The 13,757-nt window shown below is 37.5% G+C and overlaps 1 protein-coding gene across 1 annotated transcript in view; it reads left to right on the plus strand.

Annotated features, from left to right (window-relative positions):
* LRP2 (LDL receptor related protein 2) overlaps positions 1-13,757 on the plus strand; it is a 158,611-nt gene that overhangs the window by 39,449 nt on the left and 105,405 nt on the right. Inside the window, 6 exon segments of the mRNA XM_061135388.1 lie at positions 1,363-1,532; positions 2,534-2,757; positions 4,530-4,736; positions 6,316-6,518; positions 8,249-8,389; positions 9,762-9,965. Of these exon segments, the coding sequence (XP_060991371.1) occupies positions 1,363-1,532; positions 2,534-2,757; positions 4,530-4,736; positions 6,316-6,518; positions 8,249-8,389; positions 9,762-9,965 (1,149 nt within the window).

Below are 13,757 nucleotides of genomic sequence, written 5' to 3' on the forward strand. Positions count from 1 at the left end.
TTTTTAATTTTATTGATTGCTTGTTCACTTTGGGCCTGAAATAGTGTATCATCTACCACATAAATTTTATGAGTACATTTGACCTATTTTTAATTAAGGTACCTACCACAAGCTGACAAATATTAATAGGCACTATTTATGCAAAATTTTTTTAGAGGTGGTTCAAAATGCACCTGCTAAATTTGGATTACAGCTTGTGAAAATGCCCTCATTATAAGAGCACTGTGGTATAGAAAAGTCATGAAAATTTTTGTCACTATGAATTTCTGGGTAATGAGATCTTGACTTCACTCTCTTTTCCCAATTATTATTATTTTTTTCCCACACCTATTTAAACCGCCTTTAGTGTCTTTCTGAAACTGATTTGCCCATCTGTTTTCTAGTTGTTTTTGTGTAGAAAATACCTGATATGTTGTGGACTAACTTTAGTTTCAACTGATTTTTAACATTTATTTTTGAACAGGTACATACTCGTATTTTCAAAAATTTCACGTTATTGAGAAGTTATATGACCACCTCCCCACCCCCTATACCCATTCCATTCTGCCCATTCTGCCCACTTCTCCTCTTCTATGGGTAATCACTGTTTAATTCTAGAGATTATTAAATGCATAAATAAGAGTATGCAAATATAGACATTTAACTCTATTTTTACATATATGGTAGTAAACTATACATACAGTTCTTCATTTTGCTAATGTTGCATACTATATTTTTAAGGGCTTACCATATCAACATAGAGAACTCTATTTTAATTTTGTTTTATTTTTATTTGAAGTATAGTTGGTTTCCAGTGTTTCAGGTCTACAGTGTTTTTTAATAGTGGCAGAATCTGTGTTTTGGATGTATATAATTTATCTAACTAGTCCTTTAGTGATGGGCTTTTATGTTATTTCTTATCCTTTGATATAGCAAACCAGACTTCAATGAATAACTGTATTCATTTTGCATTCTTGTAAGTATATGGGTGTAGCAGGTTTGGATCCACCATTGCCGTGTTTTTCACATTGGGTGGTTTCCCATTAATCTTTAAAATGTATTTTGTGTTTTAGACAATCTAAAGTTGCACCTGGGGAAAGGTGCCCATATCATCAAAGTTTCTCTGATACCTCAGTGTCATTGAACCAGCATTTAGGACACTTGAGTTCTTGACAGACTCTGTTCCTAACTTACTGTGATTTTGGACATTTCATTAAACCTTTGTGCCTGATTTGCCCATCTGTAATGATATGTATCTCTACATACACATTCTGATATGTATTTTCTGAATATTTAAAACCAAATAAGAAAACATAGTTGTAAGTTGCTTCATCATCTCTGTTCACTTGAAGGACTGACAATGCCTTCCTTCTCCACATTTAGTTGGTGAGGCCTTTGTGATCTTCTCCAATGGTCGGGATTTGCTAAAGGGTAACATTCATGGAAACAACTTTCAGATTCTGGCACAGTCTCAAAATCGTGGATTGGCTGTGGGTGTGGATTTTCACTATCGGCAACGCAGAGTCTTTTGGACTGACATTGTGCAAAATAAGGTAAATAGAAATTTCTGGAGTATAGCTTGGGACCTGATAGAACTCCAAGCACAAAGTGTTGATAGTTTTTCATTTTGGGAGGAGTAGGGAGGGAAGTTCCTTTGTTTTCTAACAAAAAAGGCCCTTGAGATATTTTATGTTAATCAGCACCTTTTACTGCTATAGTATTACATGTGACCTGTTGAACAAAGCAGTCTATTATATGGATTAGCCTTGAGCAACTTTTAATTTTATTCGAAATGGAGTCCAAAAGCCTAATTAAAAGAAATAGTAGACATTCTTTCAAAACTGGATAGATATTTGGTAGTAATTTTTGAAACTTGATCATTTAAAATGTAAAAAGTATTCTGCTTTCCTGGATGATAAAAATCAGATTTTACCTGCATCTTCTAAATGGAACTGTAATTGAGCATTGGGTAACAAATATTGACAGTATTTTGTTTAACAGCCAAAATTTCATTATGCTCTCTTATTTGGAAAATGTGATGGATCTGATTTCAACTTTGAGTAATGCAACAGAGATTTTTTAAACATAAATTTTAGAGACTCTTAAAGAGTTATGATATTTTATTTCTTCTTACATTTCCTTGTACCATTAATAAAATTTTAATTCAATTAACGGATAAATTCCATAAATTTTCCAAAAATTGAGACTTTGGATTACTAGTAGGTATTGATTTAATAATAGCTAGAAATCAAAACAAACTACTTCCACCTGTGCCACCAAAAATCCGCATTGAATTAAACTTTCACTAACCACCTAAGAATTAGAGATGCAGGCTTTTTTTTTTTTTTTTTAAACTCAACTTTTTATATATGCCTCACATGCTTTTAAAGAAATGCCCCACCACCTCCCAGTAACCCATGATGTAAAATAAAAAGTCTCTAGTGAATTTTTTTTTTAGTTTAAATGACTGATTTCTACACCAAAGATAAGTCCCTGGAAAACTCTCCCAACTAGTTATGCTTAAGAGATTTAATAATTTTGGTTTTTCTTGCAGGTTTTTTCAGTTGACATCTCTGGTTCACGTACCAGAGAAGTTCTCGGTGTTTCTATCGAAGACCCAGAGAATCTGGCTGTGGACTGGGTAAATGATAAACTTTATATTGTGGAGACCAGAGTCAACTGCATAGATGTGGCAAATTTGGATGGAAGCCATCGGATTACCCTTATAAGTGAACATTTGGGACATCCTAGAGGAATTGCTGTGGACCCGACTGTTGGGTAAGTTATTTGCAAACATACTGATTTCAGCATTTTTTGAGTTTCATTTCTCCCCCTTTAGATAAAACATCCATTGGCATAGTTTAGGATTCTTTATGCTCTGTACTGTAGAATCTTTGTTTATTTCATATCTCTTTTCATAGCACCTTTAAAGGAGTTAGCTAAATATAATCCGATTTGAGGATGTGCAGTGCAAATATACCTACTAATGTCCTATAAATATGTAATGTTATTGGGGTATGAATTTTATGCTTAGTGTTTGCCATGTTGTCCTGGCTGAGATTGAATTCTTTTTTCTGACTCACTCTAATAGTACTGTCACAACTAAATCATTGTTAATGTGATCACTCTTAAGTTGTGAAGTTGTTTTAAGCAGGGGATAGATCTAAAACCACTAGGTGGTGTTTTGGAGGGCTCTGAAGAGCCCCAGTTCTTTATGCTTCAGTTCAGAAAGGATTTAGCAAGAGGCAAAGTGATAGATAAGTGATTTATTAGCATAGGATGTTAGTGTTGCACTGCCCTGAATATTTAGTGGGTTACATTTTTATAATTAAAGGAAGAGAGGGGAGGTGGATAAGACCACCTTCTTTTTCATTCTTTGAGTCTTTGGTCGTTAATTCCTCCTATTTGTTGGGTGGGAGAGTTTTTGAGGTGCATCTAGGATCATCATGGCACTATGGCAAAATTCAGATCTCAGTACTAGTGTCTTTCACTTTGAAATAGCACCTTTCCCTAAATTAGTATTTTTGTGCATGCAAAGAACATTCCCCTAGGTCATTAACTTGTTGACATCACTGGGCAGGTTGTAGGCCTTATTTTCCATGATTGTTTTTTTGTTTTGGGGCATGTCTCATGCTTCTGTTGCATGGTTTTGTTGGTAAGCAAGTTAGCTTGGTTTTGTTGTTATGCACACCAGTCTGGCTTTGATACTATGCCACTTGCTCTGCTTTATAAGTCAAGCAAACCCACATTGTTTGATGATTTTTCCATTACCTTCTTGAGTGCTCATTAACTTACTGTGGTCTCCCAAAGCCTCCCTAAAGTTCCTTCTCTATCTACAATCCCTAATGGAATTTCTAAGCTAACAATCTGAATACTTTACTCTTATCCCTACCGGACCTATCCCTTTTAGTGATTTCCTGTTAGAGACAAGTGTTGAGATGTTAGTGTTTTCTCCAGGTATAAATTAAGATTTTCCCGATCCTCACATTTGAGACCAGTTATGTAGAGACTAGCTTTTGCCTAGATTTTCACAGTTGGGTCTTAGAAGTGTTGGATGAACTTGAGGCTGCTTAAGTGCTGGTTATTATTCATTTCTATTTCATGATCTGTCCTTCCTTGAAAATGACGTATATGATGTCTAGACTGTGCCTTAGAATGAGGACTTAAGGAGGGAAATGGCTTGATAGATTTTTTTTTCTTGGTAGCAGTTTTGCTGGCTGTAAATAGAGAAGTGAAAGATGGAGTCAGGGAACAGGGGAGAAACATTAAGAAGGTTAGAAGGTAGATAAGCTTTTTTTTTTTTTTTTTTGCCTGTGAATTGTGCATTTTCATAGTTGCTATTTGGAGTTTTCAACACCCTCCCCCCCCCCCAAAATTGGTCCTTACCATCTCTGATTTTTAATGCTTTAAAATTTCTCTGTTGTTTTAAACCTCCATGGTTCTTTTATCAGCTAGAAGAGATTTCCATTGATCCAAACACACAATCTCAAAAGATATTTACTAAGTAAACTTGTAAAATAGCTGATTCTCTCATCTTTTTTCTTTTTTAGTTATTTATTTTTCTCAGATTGGCAAAACGTTTTTGGGGTACCGAGGATAGAAAGAGCTTACATGGATGGCTCCAACCGTAAAGACTTGGTAACAACAAAGCTGGGATGGCCTGGTGGGATAACCCTGGATTTGGTATCAAAGCGTGTTTACTGGGTTGACTCCCGATTTGATTACATTGAGACTGTAACTTACGATGGACTTAAAAGGTAAGAAGTTTTTTTTTTTTTTTTTTTAAATACATCTTTATAAGTTTGGGAGAAGTACATAAAATTTATGGAGAGGGATACTGAAGAACTAGAATTAAAAGACTGCTTTGTTGGTTGACATAACCTGAATGATCTTTGTGTTGATATTTGCATGATGTGACCTGCTCTGAGTTTTAACTTGTTCCATGTTAACACTCAAATTTGATTTCTCTTCTCCAAACCCTCCTTCACTCCCAGATGAAGCACATTATTTTCATTAACTCCTGAGTTCATTTTTCTGGGTCCCTTAGGGTTTGTTTCCAAAGATCATTTGATAGTTTAGTTTTCTATTTTCCCCCTAGTAAATAGGTTTAACGTTATCTGGTGGGAATTAACTGGATTTTATACTGCTCTTATATATTTTTCAAACCTTAAAGAGAAATTCTGACTTTTTACCTGATATACTTCAAAGGCATTTAAACAACATTTGAATGCAGACTATGGCATACTTTTTTCCTTCATCTTCTTAGTCATACTAGAGTTGACCATAGAGTAATTTGTTAACTACTTTACATCCTCTTCTTTTGGTGTTTTCAAAAACTGGTTAAAACAGCCTTTAACTTTTGACCAAGAAAAATTACTTGTGTCAATTTGATTTTTCTGAAGGACTTGATCTTATTTTCTCAATAAAAAGACCATGATACTTTTGTTTCTCCTTTATCTCTATTTGTAAGAATGGTATCACAGTTTGCCACAATCTCTATTTGTTTAAATGAAGAGATTGTGTATTAAGGCTATGACTTCTTACTACCGAAACTGGTTCCCAAGATGAGAATATGAATTAATGACAAAAATAATCATATGAATCATACAATTGAGAAATTGACTAACTTTTTTCTCTTTGATGAACCATCCTCCACCTCACTTTATGTGGCCTCAGTGAATGACTGTTTCTGTAGATGTAGTCATGGCAGCAATGTTGATTTCTTCCCCTTGTCTGGCACTTCTTACCTCTGTTGTCTTCCATTTAAGCAGTTCTGGGCACTCTGTCTCTACTATCACGTGATTAGCTGACAGTTTAATCAGGCAAAGGCATGTCAGTGGTAGCTCTGCTTTTTCTGCTCTCTAGAGTGACATCAGAAATAGGTCTGTGTTTGCCATGTGTCGAATTTTCCAACTTGCTGTCTTGTTCCCTGGTGGCTGAGAAATGGTCAGTGGTGCAGTGTTGTGAGTGGAGTGAGTGTTGAAGGCATCTTCTACCAGATTTCCCATCCCTTGTTACACTCTTTCCCCTAGGAATTTCAAAATTATGTTTCACATCTTAGCCCTTTTATATGTGGGGCAACCTTAAAAGAATGAAGAACAGGTGGAAAATTTCTCAAAAAATTTAGCTAGGATGGGAGTGGTCTATAAGTGCCAAGGCTCTTGGCAACATGGAAGTCCTTCTAGCAAGTATAGACAGAAATACACCTGCATCTTAAAGTGTATCTTGACTATATATATTCTGTAGTTGTAACTAGCAATTTTTTAGCTTTTAAGCATTTATGTGAACTAATTCCACCTTTAATCAAAGCTGTATGGTGTGTCTCTTCGGTAACAGGATGACAGTAATTCATGGAGGCTCGAACATTCCTCATCCCTTTTCAATAAGCTTGTTTGAAGGACAGTTGTTTTTCACCGATTGGACAAAGATGGCTGTATTGAAGGCAAACAAGTTCAAGGAGACTAACCCCAGACTGTACTACCACTCTTCCCTGAGGCCGTTTGGAGTGACTGTTTACCATGCCCTCAGGCAGCCCGATGGTAGGCGCCCCCCAACAGTGGAAAAACCCTGCTTGGTACAGACCTTGGTAGAAAGGTTTTCTCAAAGTTCTCATGAGATTTGGGTGGTGTTCTCAAATGTTTGATGGATTATCTAGAGAGTTAAACTAGCTGAAATTAGCTTTGCAGGTCATGGGTATTTTAGAGAAGTTGATGTATTTCAGTCTACAAAGTTAATGTATTTCAGTCTACAAAGAACATAGAGATGTGTTTAACAGATATTTATTGGCATATGCAGTGTACCAGATCCTGTCTACAGGTTGGAGAAAGAGCAGCAAGTACACCAAACTAAAATTACCCATCCTTTGTCTACTGGGAGAAATCTCCCAATTCAACTTTCTAATATTATAGTCAAGGAAGCCAGACCAGAAGAAGAAAATAACATGCCTAAGTGGTCATTTTATTTAGGTAGTGCCAGAGCTTTTTTTTTTTCCTTCTTCTTCTTACTTGTATGACACCTGTTTAGCATTGGGTTTGGTGTCTCTCAGGATAGTCGCTAATCAAAGAAATGAAATATTTTGATTCAGACACTGTTAAGTCTTATTTTATAATAAGTTTTGTTTCAAGGTTTTAAACTGACATGACTGGACTGTGTCCATAGCTCTTTTCTGCATTTGCTTATGCATCATAGAAAAGAAACACAAACTAGGCTACTCTGGAAGAAAGCTTAATATCAGTGAACAGTAATTCAGAGAAAGAAAGATTTCACTTTAAATCTCTAATGCTAAGTGATGGGTCTGGCTTTCTGGAGAAAGATTATGAAGTAATTAGGCTGATTTAAAACACCCAAGCAAACCAGCCTCTAGAACGGATGGTTTTGGATGACTACCCTTCCTACATAAACAAACACTTGATTGGAAAATATATACTATATGTATATATATGAAAGTATATACTATATTAGAAAATATCTATTTGGAATGATCAATTCATGGGCTACTAAACTCACATCTGCCCTTGACCAAAAGTATAACCCAGTTTCATCATCTAAATTATATTATTTGCCTCAGAATGATACCTGCCTGTGTTTCTCAAAATGAATCTACTTGAGAAGGTAAAGAGACTATTTTAAAGAGTAAGTTAAAGGATAAGGAAACAATTTCAAAAGCAGAGATTTTTAACTTTGACAGTCTTGCATACAGTGAACTTTCTGAAGTCATTGCCTTGAGAATTGTTTTTGGATGTATAAACTGGTTTGTGTTTCAGACATGTAGGGTTTCGGAATTAGATCTGGATTTAAATATTAGTTTAGTTGTTTAACAACCAAATAATCTTGAGCAAGTTGTCAAATCTTTTGGAACTTTGGTTTCCTTTTCTGTAAAATTGGGATAGTATTGTTTACCTCTTAGAATCTTTGGTGGTAAATTGTCTTACAAAGTAAGTATCCAGGAAGGTTATTTGGGGGAAGTCATTTTTTGAATCACTGATGCTAGCAGACAAAGTGATATAATTACTGGGAGGATAAGAACCCTCGAGGCTATTCAATTGCAGAAATTATTATTATTATTATTTTGGCCACTATCAGTTTGAGTAGATTCAAGAACAGCAATGGGATTGGGAGCAGTTAAATGGATGTATACAGTAATAACCAGTAGTGATGTCTCCAAGGAGTTTCAAACCCATTTCACCCATAGGTCGCAAAATGGCTTCGCATGTGTTGGATAAATAAGCATTTCTAATTGAGATTTAACAATGTGCATTTTTCCTTCCAGCAATGAATCCATGTGCACATGAAAATGGGGGCTGTCAGCACATCTGTCTCCTCAGCCACAGAACATTCAATGGTGGTTTGGGTTACCGTTGCAAGTGTAGGCTTGGCTCCATTCCGGATTGGGATGACTATCATTGTGTTGGTAAGATCACTTTTGGACTATCTTTCTGCCAGTCAGCACAGGGCTGTGCATGCACTGCTTTGGGACTGGGCCAGCTCCCTGTAGCACTTCTTCCCAGCGAATAAGCTTTCGGTAGCCCACGGGCATCTTCCTTTGTAGGCACTCTTCCTTTTGTGCAAAGAACATGTTTGAAGATGTAAATTTGCATCATTTGGGACACATTCAGGGTTTCCTTGGGTGACTCTCATTCCTGAAATCACTTTCTCTTTCTTTAAACTATGCTCTTGAAATTCATAGGATTTAATTTTGAACCTTTTACTCTACCACATGTATAGCTTTAGATGTTAGCCTTAACCCTAGTGGGAAGCACTTGCCATCACTTTTATTGACTTCTCTTAGCTCACCACTTTGCCAGTCCGGTAATCACATCTTGATCCCACCTGACTTTACTGCTATATTCCAAACTAAACTCCTAAGTGTTGGGGTAGCTCATTTCTTCATCTGGTGTTTACTCCTCGGTTCAGATTTTCTCTCTATATCTGCTTCTATGCTTTGGTTTTCATTTCATTTCATTAAATGCGTAGCCTTCCTCTTTGATCACCTACACTCACATTAAAATAACGCTACCTCGTCTTCATCTGATGATGAAATGCACTCCTACAATATTTGTTTCTCTCATTTATTGTCCCTTTGACAACTCTTTTTTTTTTTTAATGCTTTTGACACATTCTTACTCCCTGCTGTACTTCTGGATTAGTATGTAAATTCTCTTATATTAACTTGAACAAACTTGTTCACTTTCTCGGTCATCCTAGATTCAGATAAAAATCACCCTCATTGCAAAAACCATGTTCTCATTTTTTATTTCTGGCCCATTGTCTCTGCCTTCTTCTTTGATTTTACACATCACTCCTTCTTTCTTATTTCCTTCATTCCTCTCCTCCCTTTCTGCTTTCCTTCCTTTGTTTCTTTCTAAATAATTTACCTAGTTGCTGTAAATCTTCTTTTTTGCTGGTCTTCGCATCTCCTAAACTGCAGTAGGATTCTTGATATAGATCTCTACACAGAAGTTAATGTAACTTGAGAATTTTGATGGAATCATTATTCAGTTAATACCAATTTGGAAATTCAGCATATGGACACTACCATATGTTATATAGGTGTTATATAGGTAAATCCTAAGGATAAGTTTCTCAGGGAGAAGTAAGATTGTAATACTTACTGCCTTTATAGTATTTTCCTTCTTTCCATTATTTCCAACTATGTTTTTTACATATTTGTTGTATTTATTTCAGAATTATCAGATGTGATTTATGGGTGTAAAAGTAATTTCTCTGGAACTGGGAGAAGGCAAGAATCATGCTGTGGTTGACTGTGTGTGTCCTTTCTACAGCTGCTGAGCGGTTTCTGCTCTTTTCATCTAATCTGGCTGTTCGTGGCATCCCGCTCACCCTCTCTCACCAGACGGATGTCATCCTTCCAGTGACAGGATCTTCTTCCGTCTTCCTTGGGATTGATTTTGATGCCCGTGAGAAGGCTATCTTTTTTTCAGATACAAAGAAAAACATTATTTATAGACAAAAGCTCGATGGCACAGGTGAGAATGGTTTGAAAGTTTTTTTTCTTTCTTGTTTTGTCTGTTTTCAATAATAATATTAATCATTTGCCCTATAAAACTTTTGCATTCACTTCTTAAGCAGGATCATTTTACTAAGCTTGCTCAATATTTTTAAATAGGGAAATTTATAAATTAGGTCTAAGCGAACACTTCATTTTCAAAATAAGTTACAGCGAGAAGGAAATGGCAACCCACTCCAGTATTCTTGCCTGGAGAATCCCATGGACTGAGGGGCTTGGTGGGCTACAGTCCATGAGGTCGCAAAGAGTTGGATATGACTGAGCGACTTCACTTTCACTTTCTTTCTTAATTGCCCTTAATTGCCCTTAATTGCCCAGTCCTGGATCTGCCCTTTCTGAGAACATCTTGGCATGTAAAATAATGAAGCTTTTTTGGCTTAAGTTTAGAGTTTCATTTTATGGAAATTGAAAGCATTCTAAGTGATTGGAAGAATGAAACTTACTTATTAAGGCAAGTATGTGTGTGTGTTTTATAGATGATAAAAGAAGAATCTTGTAGTTATTTTGTTCACAAAAAGTAGGTCATCCAGAAATTGAAATACAAAATCCCATGTAATGATTGGGCTTCCCAGTTGGCTCAGTGGTAAAAACAAAAAATCCACCTGCCAATACAGAGGACACAAGAGATGCAGGTTTGATCGCTGAGTCGGGAAGATTCCCTGGAGAAGGAAATGGACCCACTTCAGTATTCTTGCCTGGGAAATCCCATGGACAGAATTAATTCCTTCTCTAAAACTGGTTTACATTGCTGGTAGCAAACAGGTTAAGAAAAATAATGAAGTTCTTTATGTAGAATACAGCTGGAATTTTAAACCAATAGGAAACAAGGAACAAGACTACAAAGAAGCATCTCTTCTCTTCCTTAACCCACCCACAGAAAACTACATTACTGCGGCTGTCCAAGAAAGCCCAGGCTAAATCCAACACTTCGATTTGCATGGTGCATATTAAAAAGTAGGAGTATGGTCAGCTGCTATCTTCCATGTGATCTATGCATCTCATTCTTCTTGGGATTTTTGCAGAGTAATGATCTAGTTTCTTAAGACATAATACCATGTGAATGAATCTGTGTCACACCATCACTTTGAATTCACTGGGGTGACTCAGACCTCCCAGTGGAACTCAATAATTTGCATCCAGTTCCTACCCTCAGAGTAGAAAACTGTGAGAAGTCACCCACCAGTGTAACAGACCCACTCTCCAGAGTCCTTCTCAGACCCCAGGTCATCTGTGGACAAAAAAAAAAAGATTGCTACTCAGTTGCTCAGTGATGCTGAAAACTGAGAATGATTTTAGTATTTTAAGGGAAACCTAACCCTAATTTGGATTTACTTTCATTACTTCTACTCTGCTCTTGAAACGTATCTATACCTGTACAGTCTACCTAGGAGGTTTGGCAACTCTGAAAGGTCAAAGAGATTTGGAAGCGTATGAATCATTGAGCTATTTCCCAATTAAGAGCCACAGGTGCCCCTGTTTTACCGTAGCACTGTTCAAAGGGCAGTTATCAAACTGTGCCTTTGTTATCATGAATGTCACCATGGGAAATATGGTCTTTCTGGTGGTTAGAGGGATTCAGGGCTCAAGGGGAGATGACTTTTATCAAAGACACCTGACCCCACTGGAGCTACACATACAGAAACCATGACTCATGCTCTCTAATAATCATTAATCTACATGCTTTCTTTTCTCTGTATATTTTGGACAAATAACTTTTTCGAGAGGCAGAAAAGGCTGTTTGCCCTTGCTATGATATGGTATGTAATATACCAAATCAATGATATCAATAATTTAATAAGGAAAATGATAACCACATTTGAGTGTAATCGTGGTGAGAGGGTAGCAGGCAGGAAGGCCAGGGGTCTCTAAACGGAAGAAATAGGTTGCAAGTGTCAGACTTTGTTTTTTTTAATCTCTCTCTTAAGCAGCAGGAGGAAACAAACTAGTGTGATATTTCTTCCACTTCTCTATGCAGATTTAAAAAGAGGTTTCTCTTAAAATTCTGTACCACCATAATGACACCTGGTTCCACCTGAACTTAACTTTTCTCAAACCTTGAGCTAAGCAATGCGTTTTTCTTATGGAAATGTTTATCTTAAGCTATGTTAATGTACTATGCATTTACCCCAGACTCTGTCTTCAAGTCGGTTCCCCCTAAAGGCTCAGAACCGACTTGACAAACTAGTATGTTATACACTGTTCTCCTAATCTATGTTACTGAAACTATGTCTTTGTATGGGACTCTGCCTTTCTTCAAGACTCATGCCAATAGTTTTATGGCTCGGGATGACGCACCTGGTGCCAAGATGATCTCAAAATGCATCTTGTGGGTGAGGGGCCTGGTGCTATCCTCTGAGTTTTGAGACATTTCCTTTCTTTAATTAGCAACTCGCTAGTAGCTGTATAACATCCACCTAAAGACTAGCAGGGGGGCACTCTTTCTGCCCCCCTTCTGATGTCTATGTCAGAAGCTTTCTCTACCTCTTTTATACTTTAATAAAACTTTATTACACAAAAGCTCTGAGCGATCAAGCCTTGTCTCTGGCCCTGGATTGAATTCTTCTCCTCCAGAGGCCAAGAATCCCAGCGTCTTTCGTGGCTCAGCAACGACCTTTCAATGGTTACCAGAAGGCGGGAGGGGGAAGGGTTAGGGGGAGAGCTAGCAGGGAGTGTGGGATGGACACACGCACACTGTATCTTTAAAGGAGATAACCAACAAGGACCTACGTACAGCACAGGGGACTCTGCGCAATACTCTGTGATAACCTGAACGGGAAAAGAACTTTAAAACGAATGGACACATGTATATGCATGGCTGAGTCACTTTGCTGTATCCCCGAAGCTCACACAACATTGTTAATCAATTATACTCCCGTATAAAGGAAATAGATGGGGAGACAGTGGAAACAGTGTCAGACTTTATATTTTTGGGGCTCCAAAATCACTGGGGATGGTGACTGCAGCCATGAAATTAAAAGACACTTACTCCTTGGAAGGAAAGTTATGACCAACCTAGATAGCATATTAAAAAGCAGAGACATTACTTGGCCAACAAAAGTCCATCTATTCAAGGCTATGGTTTTTCCAGTGGTCATGTGTGGATATGAGAGTTGGACTGTGAAGAAAGCTGAGTGCTGAAGAATTTATGCTTTTGAACTGTGGTGTTGGAGAAGACTCTTGAGAGTCCCTTGGACTGCAAGGAGATCCATCCAGTCCATCCTAGAAGATCAGTCCTGGGTGTTCATTGGAAGGACTGATGTTGAAGCTGAAACTCCGGTACTTTGGCCACCTCATGCGAAGAGCTGACTCATTGGAAAAGACCCTGATGCTGGGAGAGATTGGGGCAGGAGGAGAAGGGGACAACAGAGGATGAGATGGCTGGACGGCAACACTGACTCAATGGGCATGAGTTTGAGTAAACTCCGGGAGTTGGTGATAGACAGGGAGGCCTGGCGAGCTGCAGTTCATGGGGTTGCAAAGAGTCGGACACAACTGAGCGACTGAACTGAACTGAACTGATAAAGGAAAAAGTTTCAAAAAAAGGAACACAAAGTAAATATATATACTTTTCTGCTTTCTGTTCATTTTGGATATATGTTCCACTCTCATAATATGTAAGTGGCTGGGTAGAGATGCATTGCTATTTTTTAGAATTCCTTACTTTAAAGTACACGTTTTTGATAAAAACCAGTTCAGCAGTCGGGGGTTGTCTTTGAGTCTGGAGTCCCCAGAGCACTTGTTACCTCCAGGT

The sequence above is a fragment of the Dama dama genome, chromosome 33 (assembly GCF_033118175.1).
Source record: "Dama dama isolate Ldn47 chromosome 33, ASM3311817v1, whole genome shotgun sequence".
In the NCBI taxonomy this organism is placed as follows: Eukaryota; Metazoa; Chordata; class Mammalia; order Artiodactyla; family Cervidae; genus Dama; species Dama dama.